At 42.4% G+C, this 14,138-nt stretch overlaps 1 protein-coding gene across 1 annotated transcript; it reads left to right on the top strand.

Annotated features, from left to right (window-relative positions):
• Nucleotides 1-725: 725 nt before the first annotated feature.
• Nucleotides 726-10,057, top strand: RASD2 (RASD family member 2). Its single transcript, XM_026117889.2, has 3 exons — nucleotides 726-1,763; nucleotides 5,862-6,141; nucleotides 7,710-10,057. Exons 2-3 carry the CDS (start codon nucleotides 5,871-5,873, stop codon nucleotides 8,237-8,239), a joined length of 801 nt encoding a protein of 266 aa, XP_025973674.1. The 5' UTR covers nucleotides 726-1,763; nucleotides 5,862-5,870; the 3' UTR covers nucleotides 8,240-10,057.
• Nucleotides 10,058-14,138: the final 4,081 nt, after the last annotated feature.

Raw genomic sequence — 14,138 nt, 5'->3', positions numbered from 1 at the left:
CTGGGTGGGAGAGTTGTCTCAAGAGGAGGCACGCTTCCTGATGCAGCAGCAAGAATCTTTTTGTTCAAAGAAACGTAAATTGACTTAAAAAAAAAGAGAGTATTCTGACAGACCTGAAACTATATGTGGATTTGGGAGATCATTCTCCTTTCTGTTTTTTTATTACCAAAGTATCTTCAAAATCTCAAAGTATTTTTCTTCCTCATTTTTCTGATTGAAAGTTGTAAGTGGGAAATGCTGAAATAGTTAATTTCAACACTGTCAAATTGAACTTCTTTGATATCTTCTTTCAAAACAGCCTTGCAGATTAAACTATAACTTCAGTTCAAACAGAAGAAAAATTGGAGTCAATGAATGGTCAAATATATTGCAAACAATATTTAATTTGGAGTTGAATCAAGCTCCCTGAATTGATCCTGGTTTTTTATTTCTTTTATTTTGCTCCCCCTCCAGTCCTCCCTAGTTTCACTTTGTCTGACCTTTTTTTTCAATTTTTTTCACCAAATCCAAACATCATTACCCAACTCTAATTTAGCTTTCTACTTATTTAAATATTAATAAAATAATAGGAATTACAGAGTTTACGTATTTCTTAATAAAAGCCAACCAGCATTCCTAACATAATGTCATGGAGGTTGAGGGAACAGGAGAAAATATCCCATACAGCAAAAGAATTACAGGAATTATGGACAGAAAGCCCTTACATGGGAAATGAGTCAGTCCACTTCCGTCTAATAGAAAATATTAGCAGAAAAGTAAAGAGCTTTTAGGAACAGCTTATGAATTTACAACTTGCAAAGTAAGTGAAGTCTCCGTCTCTTTTACACACATATACTAACTCATTCCCCACACATGCATACGTACACATCTCTTGTGGAAAGCAGAAGAATTTGCAGTCTGGAACACATATCAACTTTCTGTTTAAAGGAAAAAAGAAAAGATTTTTCAATAGGCACAAAATCCCACCCCCTCAGCAGCCCTCCTTCCCTTGTCTGACACTGACTTCAAGGGAGGAGTTGAGCCAATTATCTGTGAGTCCTACAGAAGGAAAATCTGCAATTTGCCAGTAGTGAGAGTGAGAGAGAGAAAGGCAGGGAGAGAAGAAAAAAGACTTAATTGGCAAATGTAAAGAAAAGCCCCTTTTCACCTGGAAAGAGAACATTTTTAAACAAATCTCAGATCAGAAAAAAAGAAGCTAGTGGCAGGGGGGTGCCAGGTAAGACTCAGGGAAGCACAGGTTTAGCCCCATTGCCATAGAAAACTTCCATGCCCCCCCTGATTTTTCCCCATAGGGTTTGAGGCAGCATAGAGGCAGGCTGGGCCAGATGGATGCACCCACGACCCTATACGACTAGGTGTCGCTCCAGAGACCCTTTCCACCCAGTGGAGCCTGCGAAGCACAACTTGCAAGAAAAGCCAGTGGGAGTGGAAGACGCTCTGCATCTCCTCTTGAACTGAGGCTGTCAGGAGAAGAGCTCATCTCATCAGAGGGCAAAGCTATCACTGGTTCTGAGACCCTTCTTTAGCCCATGTCAGTCGCCTGATCCAGTAATTACTATCCATGGGGGACTGTCCCCTGCAGTCCTGCAGTCCTTCTCAATCCTGCTAAGATCCCAGAAAATACTGGCAAAGAACTAAGCCCAGAGCAGCAACGTGGGATACAGAGAACAACAGCTTCTTATAGCAGCAGCCACCCCTGATTAAAACCATCAGCTTCATCAGACTACACCAAGACCCAGAACTTCTCCTCCAAAGAAAGAGAGGTAAGAAAGTAGCATGGAGTTTGGGATAACATTCAGAAAAAACATCCCACAGGAGTGATATCTGTGTGCATGAAAATTCAGGGGATGCTAGCAGTGACTAACAAGTGGCAGGTCTGTTATGCATGGTACAGTTTGCTTCTGCCTATGTCTTTTTTAGCTCAGTGCAGTGAATTACATAGGGATGGTAAGCAGAAACAAAAACAATAGGTGAAGGCTGTGGAGCACAAGAGAGGTGCTTCAAAAGTCTATTAATGGATGGGGACGGGTAGGGAATATACCCAGATGTCATGACATCCCATGATGGGAGAACTGGAAATTAAGGTATAAAAGCTTTAAGCAGGTTGAATGAAGAATCTATTCCTTAGATATCTCTCTGTAGGTGCTCTGGATCAAATCTGTCAACACCTCACTGCAATTTAGACAAGCACTCTTCAGAGCATGCAAAAGCAGGTGTATTGTCATTCAGTCTGAAGTGTGTCTGCAAACCAAGCCATAGTGGTTAGCAGGTAGAAGGAGACACAGAGAGTCAAAAGAAATGGGTTTTAAAGCTGATTTTGGACAGCTGTTTCAGTGCTCTCTATGTGCCTGAGCCTTCCCCTTTATTAAACGGAGATAATGCTCATTGCCTGCATTTCTATGACATTTTTAAATCTCTGTGATATAAAATACTAATGTAAAGATTCTACCATCAAGCTCATGCATAAACCAAAAGGTACCACTGGGAATTAATCTATACTTAAGCATTGAATAAACTGGAAAGGAAAGACGTAGATTAAAAGCCAGCTGGAGGTTGTTTGTCTCCTCATTCTCTTCAGATTGATTTTGCTTTATTTAGTACATGAACATGTGGTGTCTTTCTATTTCCTTTCTTCTATCTTTAATCTTTTTCAATGTATGAGTCCTCTGTGCTCCCACCACCACCCTGGGTATGAGAGTTGAAATTTCTCTCTGTTTCAGAGGAAGGAATAAGAAAGATTGTATTCAACTAGAGAGAAACTGGAGCAGGGTGATAAGAAGAGAGAGTACAAAACACAAAAATAAGCTCCTAGTTCAACAGCACACTTTGAGTCAGATTCGCAGCAGAGGTGATGAGATGAGTAGCAACTCTAGGAATCAAAGTGCTGAAAAGCATCTTTTAACTCCATGTGAAATGAAATGCAGTCAGGAAAGCACAGGAATCATCTTGACTGAATGCTTTGACAGACAGAAGGAGGGCAGCACAAAGTGGCTATTTAATACCTTAAACTTTGGATGCCCTCACACGCCGCCTTCCTCCTCGGTGCATGTACATCTTTAGGGCAAAGTGTCCCAAAACAAACACATCTCTGTGCATAAGGTTTCATTTTTGATGGGGATGGGAGGCAGTGTGATTTAGTGACCAGAAAAGAAAGGCTGAAGAAAGGTGGAAAGGAGAAAGAGTTTGTACGATAAGAGTCCTGGAGTCTGTTCATGGCCCTGATTTGTATGATCTTAGGTGGTCCCCAGCTCCCCTGTGCCTTACTCTCCCCATCTGTGGATCAGTGATGGCATCAAGTCATTCTCCGAGGTGTTCACTGTAAAATGGCATTAACTGAAATTCAAGACAGTGCAATTTAATTCAAGGTAGAGGACAGAAGTGCCTCTTAGGGAGACTGCATTAAAGATGCAAAAATAACCTTCCAAGCAGGTGCAATGACACAGTTCATCTCCTTTGCTGTGTGATGGGTATTTCTGTAACTGTTAGCAGCTCCTTGCCTACCTGTCAGTCAGTAGTATAATTTGTAGGATTCTGGCTTCTAAAGGTGCTGAGCAGGATCAGGTCCCCCATTATGCACATTCTGTGCAGGACAGGTAAGATGCTTGCTTAAAAAGGATATCCATGTTCACTCCCAGGTGCTCCTGCAGCAAGTTGTACAAAACTGATCTTCAGCAGGTGCAAATCAACATAGTCCACTTGCACTCATGCAGCTATACCAGTTCAACCCACTTTGAAGATCTAACACTATTTTTAAATACTGAACCTGGGCTATAGAGAAGTTCGAGGGTTTTATCACAAAATCTATTTCCCTGCTTTTCTCTGTCTGCTAAATAAAGCTCAAGGAAGTTTAGAAAACATCCCAGAGCAGCTCTGCCACCACTTGACTGGCCCATGGTAGCAAGACAGTACCAGACTGGCTGTGGGGGAAAGGACAGAGCCAATGACAGTGTTGTTTCAGAAATGAAATTTGGTATTTCGGCACTGATGATGTGTCCTGTTCTATACAAAACACAGAGTCCAGTCCAACCAAATACTAAGTGTGCTCCTTGCTGTTTATCCTGCTATAGCATTCTCACCTATAGTACCAGGCCTGTAATTCTGTGTAATTCTGTGTGTGTGTGTGTGTGTGTGTGTGTGTGTCCAAAGTTACAATCTGACATTACCGTTGGCCTCTAATGTTGTACTGTACTCTCCCCTGAATTTAATTTAGTGTAAGTTTCCCTAAGGAAAACATTGCATTTTCTTCTGTGCTTTATATGGGCCTGAACGTGCTGCTATTGTGCAACAAATGATAGCAATAATAATAAATAATAATGTTTTGCTGTTGCCTTGGGCTATAGCACAGCACTTGTAAGGATGCTGGCTCAGAATTCCAGAGACTTCTTTATTTAGCACTGGCTGTATCTTTACTTCTGCTTTGGTACTTAGCACATGTTAAACAAAGTAAAAAATTTTAAGCTTTTAACTCAGATAAGTGTCAGCTACATAAAAGCTTGGGAGATAAAATTTGCTCAAGAGAAAAATAGGAATCCAAGTCTGGACTGAGAAATGATCTTCCAGTGTACATAGAGTACTCAAATTGTAATATTAAATAAACAACACCTAAGTTAAATAAACAACATAGAGGGAACTTGATTTTTCTTTAATAAGATCCTAGTAACTAAAATAAACTCTGTCCAAAAATGTGCCGCCTTTGCTCTGACAGTTAGCTTTCCACACACTGGGGTAATATTTTTCCTTTCAGGGCACAATGCACTTGTATTTGTACATGAAAAATGGCTGCATAATCCTCATTTCATCTTTTCTTTTCCTACCAAAGTCTCCTGTACCTGAGCCCTACCTCAGAATGCAATCTCCAAGGTCTTGAGACTCATTTTACTTGTCAGGGGTCGGAAATATTGTCTGACGGTTACATAAGATGGCTGTCCTTCTTTTGTTCTGCTTGTACTTAGCACCCTCAAGAACTGCGATACCTAGAACAGCTGTGTATGTATAAAGACTGAAACTTCCATGAAATGGGCATTTCTGCAAAGCTGTCCACTGCCAGCTATGCTGTTACAAGGCAATGGTATTTGAAATACTGATAGTATGTTCATAGGGAGTTCCCAACCAAAGAGTTAGATTAAAATCTGATTTGCAAAAGGTTATTGAAGGCACAGATCTTTGACTTTATCATCAGCCAGTGCTATTTTGTGCCTCCAATTCCCTGCACTGGCAATATAGGTTGTGTGGGACCAGTTATTTAAAGTTACTGAGATGTCTAGCTACCACTGATGTCAAGTGTGATTCTTGTACTCTGTCTGATTTCTAGTTGGTGTCAGAAAATTAGTTTCACAAACAGTTCCTATTTAGGCACCCAAAGCTGTTCAGGTCTTAATGGTAGCTGCAGTGCATGAAACATACTGGGAAATCTTCCCAATTCTCTTCATGCATCTAAAGGAGAACCAAACTCAAATGTAAAACCGGGTAATGTCTAAGTGACCCAGACGGTGAGAGGGAACCTGGTGCCCAAGTTCAGGCACAGCTGATAAAATTAACCCTTAATGTTTAATGAAAATAGCAAAATACAATTCAAAAACATAATCTTTTCAGTGTAAATGTCTTCACTTTGATATGACTTTAAAAAACAAACAAACAAACAAACAAACCACTCCCTAGAAACAAGACTGAAAAAAATGAAGTCATTTCCAATGAAAAGTTTTTTTATGGACCATTGATCTGCTGACTGGGACCAGGCATTCTGCTTTACACAACAGAGCAATACAGGGTGCTTTTTGACAAGCTTGTGCTAAGGAGCTGCTAGGCTCTATCCTCCACCTAGTTTCTGGTCTTTCCTCCAACTCTGCCACTTCCTCTTTCAGGAACAAGCAATGATGAAGACCATGTCCAGTGGAAACTGCACCCTGAATGTGCCAGCCAAGAACTCATACCGCATGGTAGTCCTGGGAGCCTCCAGAGTAGGCAAAAGCTCCATTGTCTCACGCTTTCTCAATGGCCGGTTTGAGGACCAGTACACTCCCACCATTGAGGACTTCCACCGCAAGGTCTACAACATTCGGGGAGACATGTATCAGCTGGACATCCTGGACACCTCTGGGAATCATCCTTTCCCTGCAATGAGGAGGCTTTCTATCCTGACAGGTGAGAAAGTGGAGGAAGGTTTGAAGATGGGGAATGGTGAGTGAAAGATAGTAATAGACATGGGGTTGAAAACTGTAGCCTTGAGATGACTCTTTTTTGGCAATAAAAAGCATTTGGGAGGTAGCTAAAGGAACCATTGGATTTTGTTGCAACATGCACCTCTCTTGAGGGCTATTTCCTGGCTGAGATGCTCCAGATGCTGTAGGCAGTGCATTACCCACAAAAGAGTTCACTGAATGAAATTCTGAAATCAGGATTTCCCACCTAGTTTATTTCCTTCCTCTGCTACCATCTCCTCCTGATCCAGTATTTTTTATTGCAGTCACAAATGAGTGGTTGAATAAAACCTCATACGCAAAAAGAGCAGCAAGGGGTGAAAGAAGCCTGTCATTACAAGACACAGCAGTGAAAAGCAAATATAAAGTGCACAGAAAGGGAATTCAAAACAGGAAAAGCTCAAAGATTTTTTTCTTAAAAGTTCCAGCCTGATTCCTTTGATTTGAAATTCTAGTGAAAAAAAATCACTCTAAGGTTGTGTCTACTTTTAGCCTTTCTCCTTAGCCTATAGTTAACCAAATGAATTAGAGAGAAAAAAGGAAAAATGGTGGGCTTATTTTAAATGTTCTCATTGCCAAACAGTTCCTGTTGTGAGGTAATGTAATCTTTAATTGTGAAAGTGACAGTGGAGGTGTATTCAGCCACAGCTCACGAAAACCCTACTTTCTGGACCAGCTATCTACACTTCTGGCTAGCCAGTGAAACATGAGGTTCACATCAGATGAGGCTACAGTCTGTGTTGTATGGCATCCTAGTGCTGATTTCTGGGGTGGGGATGCAAGCTTTTGTCCTTGAAAGCTCCCTTAGCACATTCCGCACGAATACCATTCAACAGGCAAAGATTTGCGTTATTTTATATTTGCAAAATGAATTGTAAGTCAGGAAATGTCAAAAGGAAATGCCAGGGGATCTGTCATTTATACATTTCTTTTTTTTCCATGGTCTGTTTCTCTTGAGCAAATGAAATGGCAGCAGAGCACTGAACACTGGGAAACCTCTCAATCCTGACTCAGGCGTTCAGGACTGACTACATGTAAATCTTCTGTTCAGGTGTTGCTTCTTGTCTCGTATAATTGAAAGGTCAAGGCTGAGTGGCTACTAGTTCTCCAGTCATCTTAGTATCAGAACAGGCTGCGTTTTATAGAGAGATACAAACTGAAGGAAGAAAAAAGAAAAGCAATGCAGCAGAGTTGAGATAGAAACTTACAAAAGACAATACAAATAGGCAACAGCAGCAAGGCCAGTGCAATGTAGAAACACATACTCGGATATGCTAGAATTATCAGAGCCATAAGTCATTTCCACAGCACTACAGAAAGAAGGAAGGAGTTGAATTACAAGAAGAACTGGAATTAAAGTACCTCAGAGTGAAGAGATTCAAAAGACAAATAGGACCAAAGAGAAAAAATATGGGGGAGGCAAGGGCAGCAAACTTACCGCTTTTTTAAAGTTAGCTCCTCCGACAAAGGCAGTGATGAACAAACCTTTATGGTTTCCTTTTTCATTTGCAGGGGATGTTTTCATTCTGGTGTTCAGCTTGGACAACAGAGAATCCTTTGACGAGGTCAAGAGACTCCAGAAACAGATCCTTGAGGTCAAATCCTGCCTGAAGAACAAGACCAAGGAATCAGCTGACCTCCCCATGGTAATCTGTGGCAACAAGAATGACCACAGTGAAATCTTCCGCAAGGTGCGTTCAGATGAAGGTGAGAACCTCGTCTCCAGTGATGAAAATTGTGCTTACTTTGAAGTTTCAGCCAAGAAGAACACCAATGTGGATGAGATGTTCTATGTCCTTTTCAGCATGGCCAAGCTACCTCATGAGATGAGCCCTGCCCTCCACAGAAAAATCTCCATCCAGTATGGTGATACTTTCCAGCAGAAATCCTTCCGAATGCGCCGAGTCAAGGACATGGATGCCTATGGCATGATCTCTCCCTTTGCTCGCCGGCCAAGTGTTAACAGCGATCTCAAGTATATCAAATCAAAAGTTCTCAGGGAAGGCCAATCAAGGGAGAGGGAGAAATGCACTATCCAGTGAAGGTGGCTAGCCATTCTCTCTGAAGTCGTCATCCACATGTAGTGCCTTAAAGAAAAATGGTCTGCAGAAGCCCAGTTTGGGCTCACTGGGTTCATCCAATCGAGAAAGCTCAGCATGGCAAAAGGATAACTCTTCCTGAGGGTTCTACTGAATCATGAACGTAAATAATACTGTTCTTGTAAATGACTGGGAAAAGTCATATGCCTGATATGTGACTGCATTTCTTTGTCTTTGTAATGTAGCCCCTCTTTGTTGCCCTTTTTGTCTAAAGAACACAGACTTGAGAAGTAAAGAAATTTCAACCTCATCCCTACAAAGAAAGTAGGTCAATAATGCACAGAAGGCATTAACAGCTACCCCAGTGTGCAACTCTTGCTGAGAGAGAGAAGAATATGTGTGTGTGCGCGTGTCTGTCTGCCTGTCTGTTTTTGCATGCATGCGTGGAGCACTCCTTTAAAAAAATGGGACTTCTATTTCTAAGGATAACAGCCTCACTGAGGTTTCCTAGATTGGGAATGGACTCTGTATACAAACACATGATTCTAACTCGCTTCTGAACAGACCTGCATTTGGAAGGTCTTGATTTTATGTTTGCTGGGACAGCTGTAATTTGACATTGACAAGAAGGTTGTTTTATATTATTGATTTTGTTTTGGGTTTGTTTTTTTAATTGTCTGGGGGTGGTTTCCTAGCAAAACCAGACGGCAACTGTGTTTGAAATGAAAAGTGTCTAATTTTTACAAATAAAAGGTGTGTTTCAGCTGTAAATCTAAATAATATGTACATTGACTGAAAGTGAAATTGTACTGTAGAAAGCCAATACATTTGAGTGCTTTGCAAGCCTGGTGTGGTATTGTTTCTCACAGCAGCCACACCAGCTCTGAACACCATAGTACAAATGCCACCCTTTGCCTTGCTGGCCACTGGAGAAATGGTTCCTTCTGTCTGCCTGTGACAGCTGGGGCTGACCAGATTCATGTGTTGACTTAGACCATTTCAGAGGCAGGGTTGGGTTTTCCTTCAAAATTAAGAATAGAACGGAGGTGGCTTCTTGATCTGGGACCAGCTCCATCATATGTCTTCTGTTAACATCTAGTCATTTTGTTCATGGTTTTACTTGATGTCTGATAAAGGTTGCATTGGTGGAAACCTTTGCACTAGAGAAGTCCTTCAGAACAGAAACTTTGTGCTGGCTGTCTAAATAGGGCTGAACTGACCAAATAAATCTGGGACTGCCATTTACTTCTTCCCTTTCTCAGTCCAGGCTTCCTTCTCCTAAGCTCTCTCTCTGTCCTGCTTCTGGCTTTATTGCTCAGTATGCTAGGCTCCTATATGCCCTCAAAGCCAAATATATTCTCTCAGATATGAGCTTGCCACTCTGACTGACTGGAATGAGAAGCATGCATGCATAACTGTGGGTAGAGCATGGCCCCTGGACTGTACATAACAGTAGAGTATATATGTTATATATACCTCAGAAGAGTGTTCGGATATTCTTGTCCCTCCCTCACCATCAAATTCTGTTCTTGGCTGTATCTGTCTTGCTGCATCTTGGTCAGAGCTGTGACCTAGTTCATTCTGTAATCTGACAGGAAACCAAGAATGATGAATGCCTGTGAAAATTAGCCTCTGGGAGTCAAAATCTCATCATCACTCGTCAGCTCCACTCTTCATTGGTACTGTATATTGACTGGTAAAATACACTGTTGTATGTATACTGTGTTATCCCTGGTGCCAGGGCAACACCTTTTTGACCGTTTCTCCCTCCCTATCTATAAATATGTACACTGTTTATGATTAAATTTGTCTTATTTATTATCTGTGTCCAGGTCTGTTTTTACTGTCTCCAAGATTAGTAAAGGAAGTCCTAGTTTTTTTGTTGTAAGGGGGCAAGTGCAGCTGAGCAAGTCAGTTCTGAGTTGAGAGCCCTGATGAGACAATAAGTTCTGGAGGAGTATTTTACGTCTTCCAGACTCCAGAGGCTTGACATTGGCCTTGTTGGTACAGAACTATGTCTGTATCTATATATTTATATTTATCTATCTATATCAACATATATATATAGAGAGAGATATCCTTCCAAGCAGAATCAGAAAGCTACTCTTCCCATGCTGCCTCCGGCACAAGAGGACAACAATTCTTTCCTTCCCGCACAGGGCCAGCGTGCTCATCCCTGCTGCGATTTAATGCAGTCTCTGTAGAGACATCACCATTGCTGTCATTAGTCTTTCCATCTCAGCATCTGCACCTCTCAGCTGTGTGAGCCTTGGATGCATAAAGCAGTCTGCTATTGAGAGGCATTTACCTGGGCTTTGCTTTGCAACAAGTTGGGAGCTGGGAGACAGGCTAAAATCCGGGCAACCCTGTTCAAACCAAAATGGAACAGTGGTGCTGACAGAGGATACAAGGCAGATGACAAGGCACTTTCCAGGGCTAGGCATAGTATGAGCCTAATGTGGCTAGTAATCACAGAATAGCTGAAGTTGGAAGGGATCTCTGGAGACCATCTGGTTGAACTATCCTGCTCAAGCAGGGTCACCTACAGTAGGTTGTCCATGACCGTGCCAGTTGGGTTTTGAATATCTCCAAGACTGAAGGTTCCACAGCCTCTCTGGGCAATCTGTTCCAATATTCAACAAACATCACAGAGAAAAAGTGTTAGGTTCAGACAGAATTTCTGGTGTTTCAGTCTGTGGCCAATGCCTCTCATCTTGTCACTGGCCAGTAAGCTGGGTAATCTGCTGGAATGCTTTTATTAGGGTTATTTTGTTCATTTTTATTACACTTGACTGTCTTTTCCAGCAACCCCCCCATCTTGTGCCTCACCTTCCTGGCCTTGGTAGAGGGTTTCAAGCTGTCAGGGAAGATCCTGACAGGAGAGGAGAAATAAAACCTGAGCACTTAGCAATATGGATCATGCAGCAGCTTAACACTGCACTTCTTGCCTTTCCTCTGTGTCCAGAAGAGAAAGACTGAATCTTCCTTATGTAGCTCATAAGAAGAAGACATGAGCCTTGGCCCTGGTGAAGAATCTTTGGAGAGGGTAGGGACACCGCATCCACATTTGGTGGGAAAGCAGAGGTGAAAAAGAGCAGCACCAGGGACCAATTCAGTTTTCACATTGAGGCTAAGGTAGTGCATATTGACAGAGATGCCATGCAGTGCTACAGGGCTAGTGCTCGTCTTCATTTATCTACCAAGTAGTTCCTTCTCCAGACTGCTTGTCAAGTAGGAGAAATGCGAATTTAAAACAGGTGCAAAAATCCATTCACTGCATTGATCTAATAGCATTCCAATAAACAAACACTTTCTGCTCAAGATGTTGCTGTAACATCCTGCTTCCTTACCATTCCTCTGAGCGCATGTTCACCTCCCTACAGACTCTCCCTCCACTCAAGGGTGTGACTATTGAATGTGCCCATGGTCAAGCACTGGGACTCACATGCCACAGAGATGCAGGCCGGAGACTGTGAAAATGGAGAGAGAAGGGCATGAGTCCTGGCCACCACTTGCGTTAACGGGCTCTTGGAAGATAGAGAATTCCTTGCACTACAGCAAATGTGTGGCATTACTGAGCCTACAGCAGCTCTCCCTGGCCTGCTAGATAAATCTAAGTTTCAAAAGTGCCTTCATAATCGCTAATATTCTGCCTTGGTTTTACAACACTGACCTCACAATTATTTTCCCAACCATCCTTCGATCTCCATAAAGACACCAGCTTTCTTCACCCTGCCCTGTCCTCCCATTCCTATCTTTTCTGCCACACTGGGCACAAAGTCACCAGGCACCAAAATACAACGCTGTGGAGAGGGGGAGGGGGGCAAGAGTTGGGGTGGTCAAAAGGCAAGGAGTGTGTACTAATGGAGACGTACTGGATCTGCAGGAAGGGCAGTGAGCCCCGGCCTCAGTGTCCTTCCCAGGGCCTGACTTGGCCTACTACATGCTCAGGAGAAACTCCTGAGAAACAGGCTGGGAGTGAGATGAAGCAGCATTACAGTCACCTGCAGAAACAAATGAAAATAAGCAGGTAATCTTATTAAAGTAATACTAGTCTTTTGTCTGCATTTTGTTACTGATGATAATTGCTTTTTAAGTTAGATTATCATGCTCCTGAGGACAGAAACTCTCACATTTATTGTTTTGCTTTTATTATATCATCACAGTTATTCTATTAATATTCATATATTATTGGGGTCTAAAAGTGCTTACAGCCTCTGTAACAGACAGTATGTGTCTCTTGTTTATTCACAGCTAGTAGCCATTAAAAGCCTCTTAAGCCAGTGAAAAAGGCTGGGACTGGAAAACAAAGAGGACGGCTACCAGTATGTCTGCACAGGGAGCACAAGGTAAAGCAGCAGAGAGAAGGGGAACTGTTTCTTCCCTGTTAACCACTGAGCATATCCAGCTGTAAGACAGAGTAGAGAAGAGCTTTATGGGAACCCTGTAGTATGCACAGTTTGGGAGACCCTAAAAGGAGCAAAAAGCAGAGACACAGCCAGGCCAAAGAAGCAATGGAAAAAGGTGATTTTTTTTTGTCCCCCACATAGGGATTCAGGAGACTGCACAGAACTTGTTGTAACTCAAGAGGCCACTAAAATGCACTGAACTAAGAACAAATCTGTAGCAAGAGATCCATCCTGCAAAGATGCACTTCCAGGACAAGGAAGGGACGTCTATCTGAGTTAGGATCAGTTGCAGCCTTGGAACAAGACTGGGCTGAGATTTATTTTGAACATTGCTCTACACAGTCCTGAAGAAATTACAATTCAACACATTCTAGGAGCTACTATAATAATGAGGAAAATCCAGTTAAGCCATGGGGTCAGTACAAATCAGGAAGGAAATAGTGGTCATGGTGAATTAAGGAAAAAATAAATTGAGGGTGAGAAGGGCAGAGTGAAAGCCTATTTTGACATCCAGAGGACTAAATTAGACTTCTGTCCTGAAGGACCCCAGGAGGACTGCTGCCATCAGGCTAGCCTGCCACTGGAGACAAGGTTTCAGCCCTCTCATGGTGTAGTCTCACAAAGACGAGCATCTCCTTGAGAGTCCAGCGTGCAGTAGGCCGGATTTTCTGAGAGGCCAAAGGGTTTGTCACTATCACAAAAGACAAGTAGGAAATGGTGGCATAAATTTTAAAATGACAGCAGAAGAGAAAAGAGCTTCAGAAATGAGCTTAACAAGGTGGGACAGCTATATGTGGTAGGGTGGGTAAAGAAGAGGAAAGCTATTGAGGTGAGGTCTTGGTGAAAGATGGAGCAGTGAAGTCTGGCAGCCAGCTGGAGATATAAAAGGGCAGGTGCCTTTTGGCCCTTTAAGTAGCATGAGAAGCACTTCAGGATGTCATGGGCACTCTGGATGGTTCAGAGACCTTCCACTGGTATCCGCATGTGCAGTAGTATGCCCCAGAGGACATCCTGTGGTGAGATCCCACAGCATGGCAGAGCCCTAGCTGGGCTGAATGCTATTAAATGTACCCTTCTCACTTATTTCATCTTTTTCCACCCACAAGTCAAATCTGAAGATGTATTTAGCTGTTTTTGTCCTTCCTCAAGCATTAACCTCCATTTATCCCTATGTAGGACCCACTCCCTGCCTCCTGTTGCATCTTTTGCTCTCTTAGTTTCATCATCCTTTCACATTCCATATTGCTAGCCCTGTCCCAGTGCCTTGGCCAGAGTAGGGCGTTACAGGCAGAGGTGCTTCAGAAGTAAGTGATGATGATTTGATTTGATATCACTGTTGTTACTCTTGGGTTTTTTATTAGCATTATTGTTTCTGTAGAAATACATGAAGGCAGGCCCAGATTAAAGAGTTTCCTTAGAAAAAGATATAAAACATGGTATAATGTACATTTCCCCACTGGTCTCTATAGCAACAGTCTTTTCTCTGCACTCAC

This window comes from Dromaius novaehollandiae, chromosome 1 (genome assembly GCF_036370855.1).
Source record: "Dromaius novaehollandiae isolate bDroNov1 chromosome 1, bDroNov1.hap1, whole genome shotgun sequence".
Classification (NCBI taxonomy): Eukaryota; Metazoa; Chordata; class Aves; order Casuariiformes; family Dromaiidae; genus Dromaius; species Dromaius novaehollandiae.
The sequence above is the reverse complement of the archived record's forward strand: the minus strand, read 5'-3'. Positions and strand labels throughout refer to the sequence as shown.

Coding starts and splice junctions, on each gene's coding strand:
- RASD2 (XM_026117889.2), top strand. CDS start 5,871: ATGATGAAGACCATGTCCAGTGGAAACTGCACCCTGAATGTGCCAGCC. Junction 6,142..7,709: donor GAGGCTTTCTATCCTGACAG/GTGAGAAAGTGG, acceptor TTTCATTTGCAG/GGGATGTTTTCATTCTGGTG.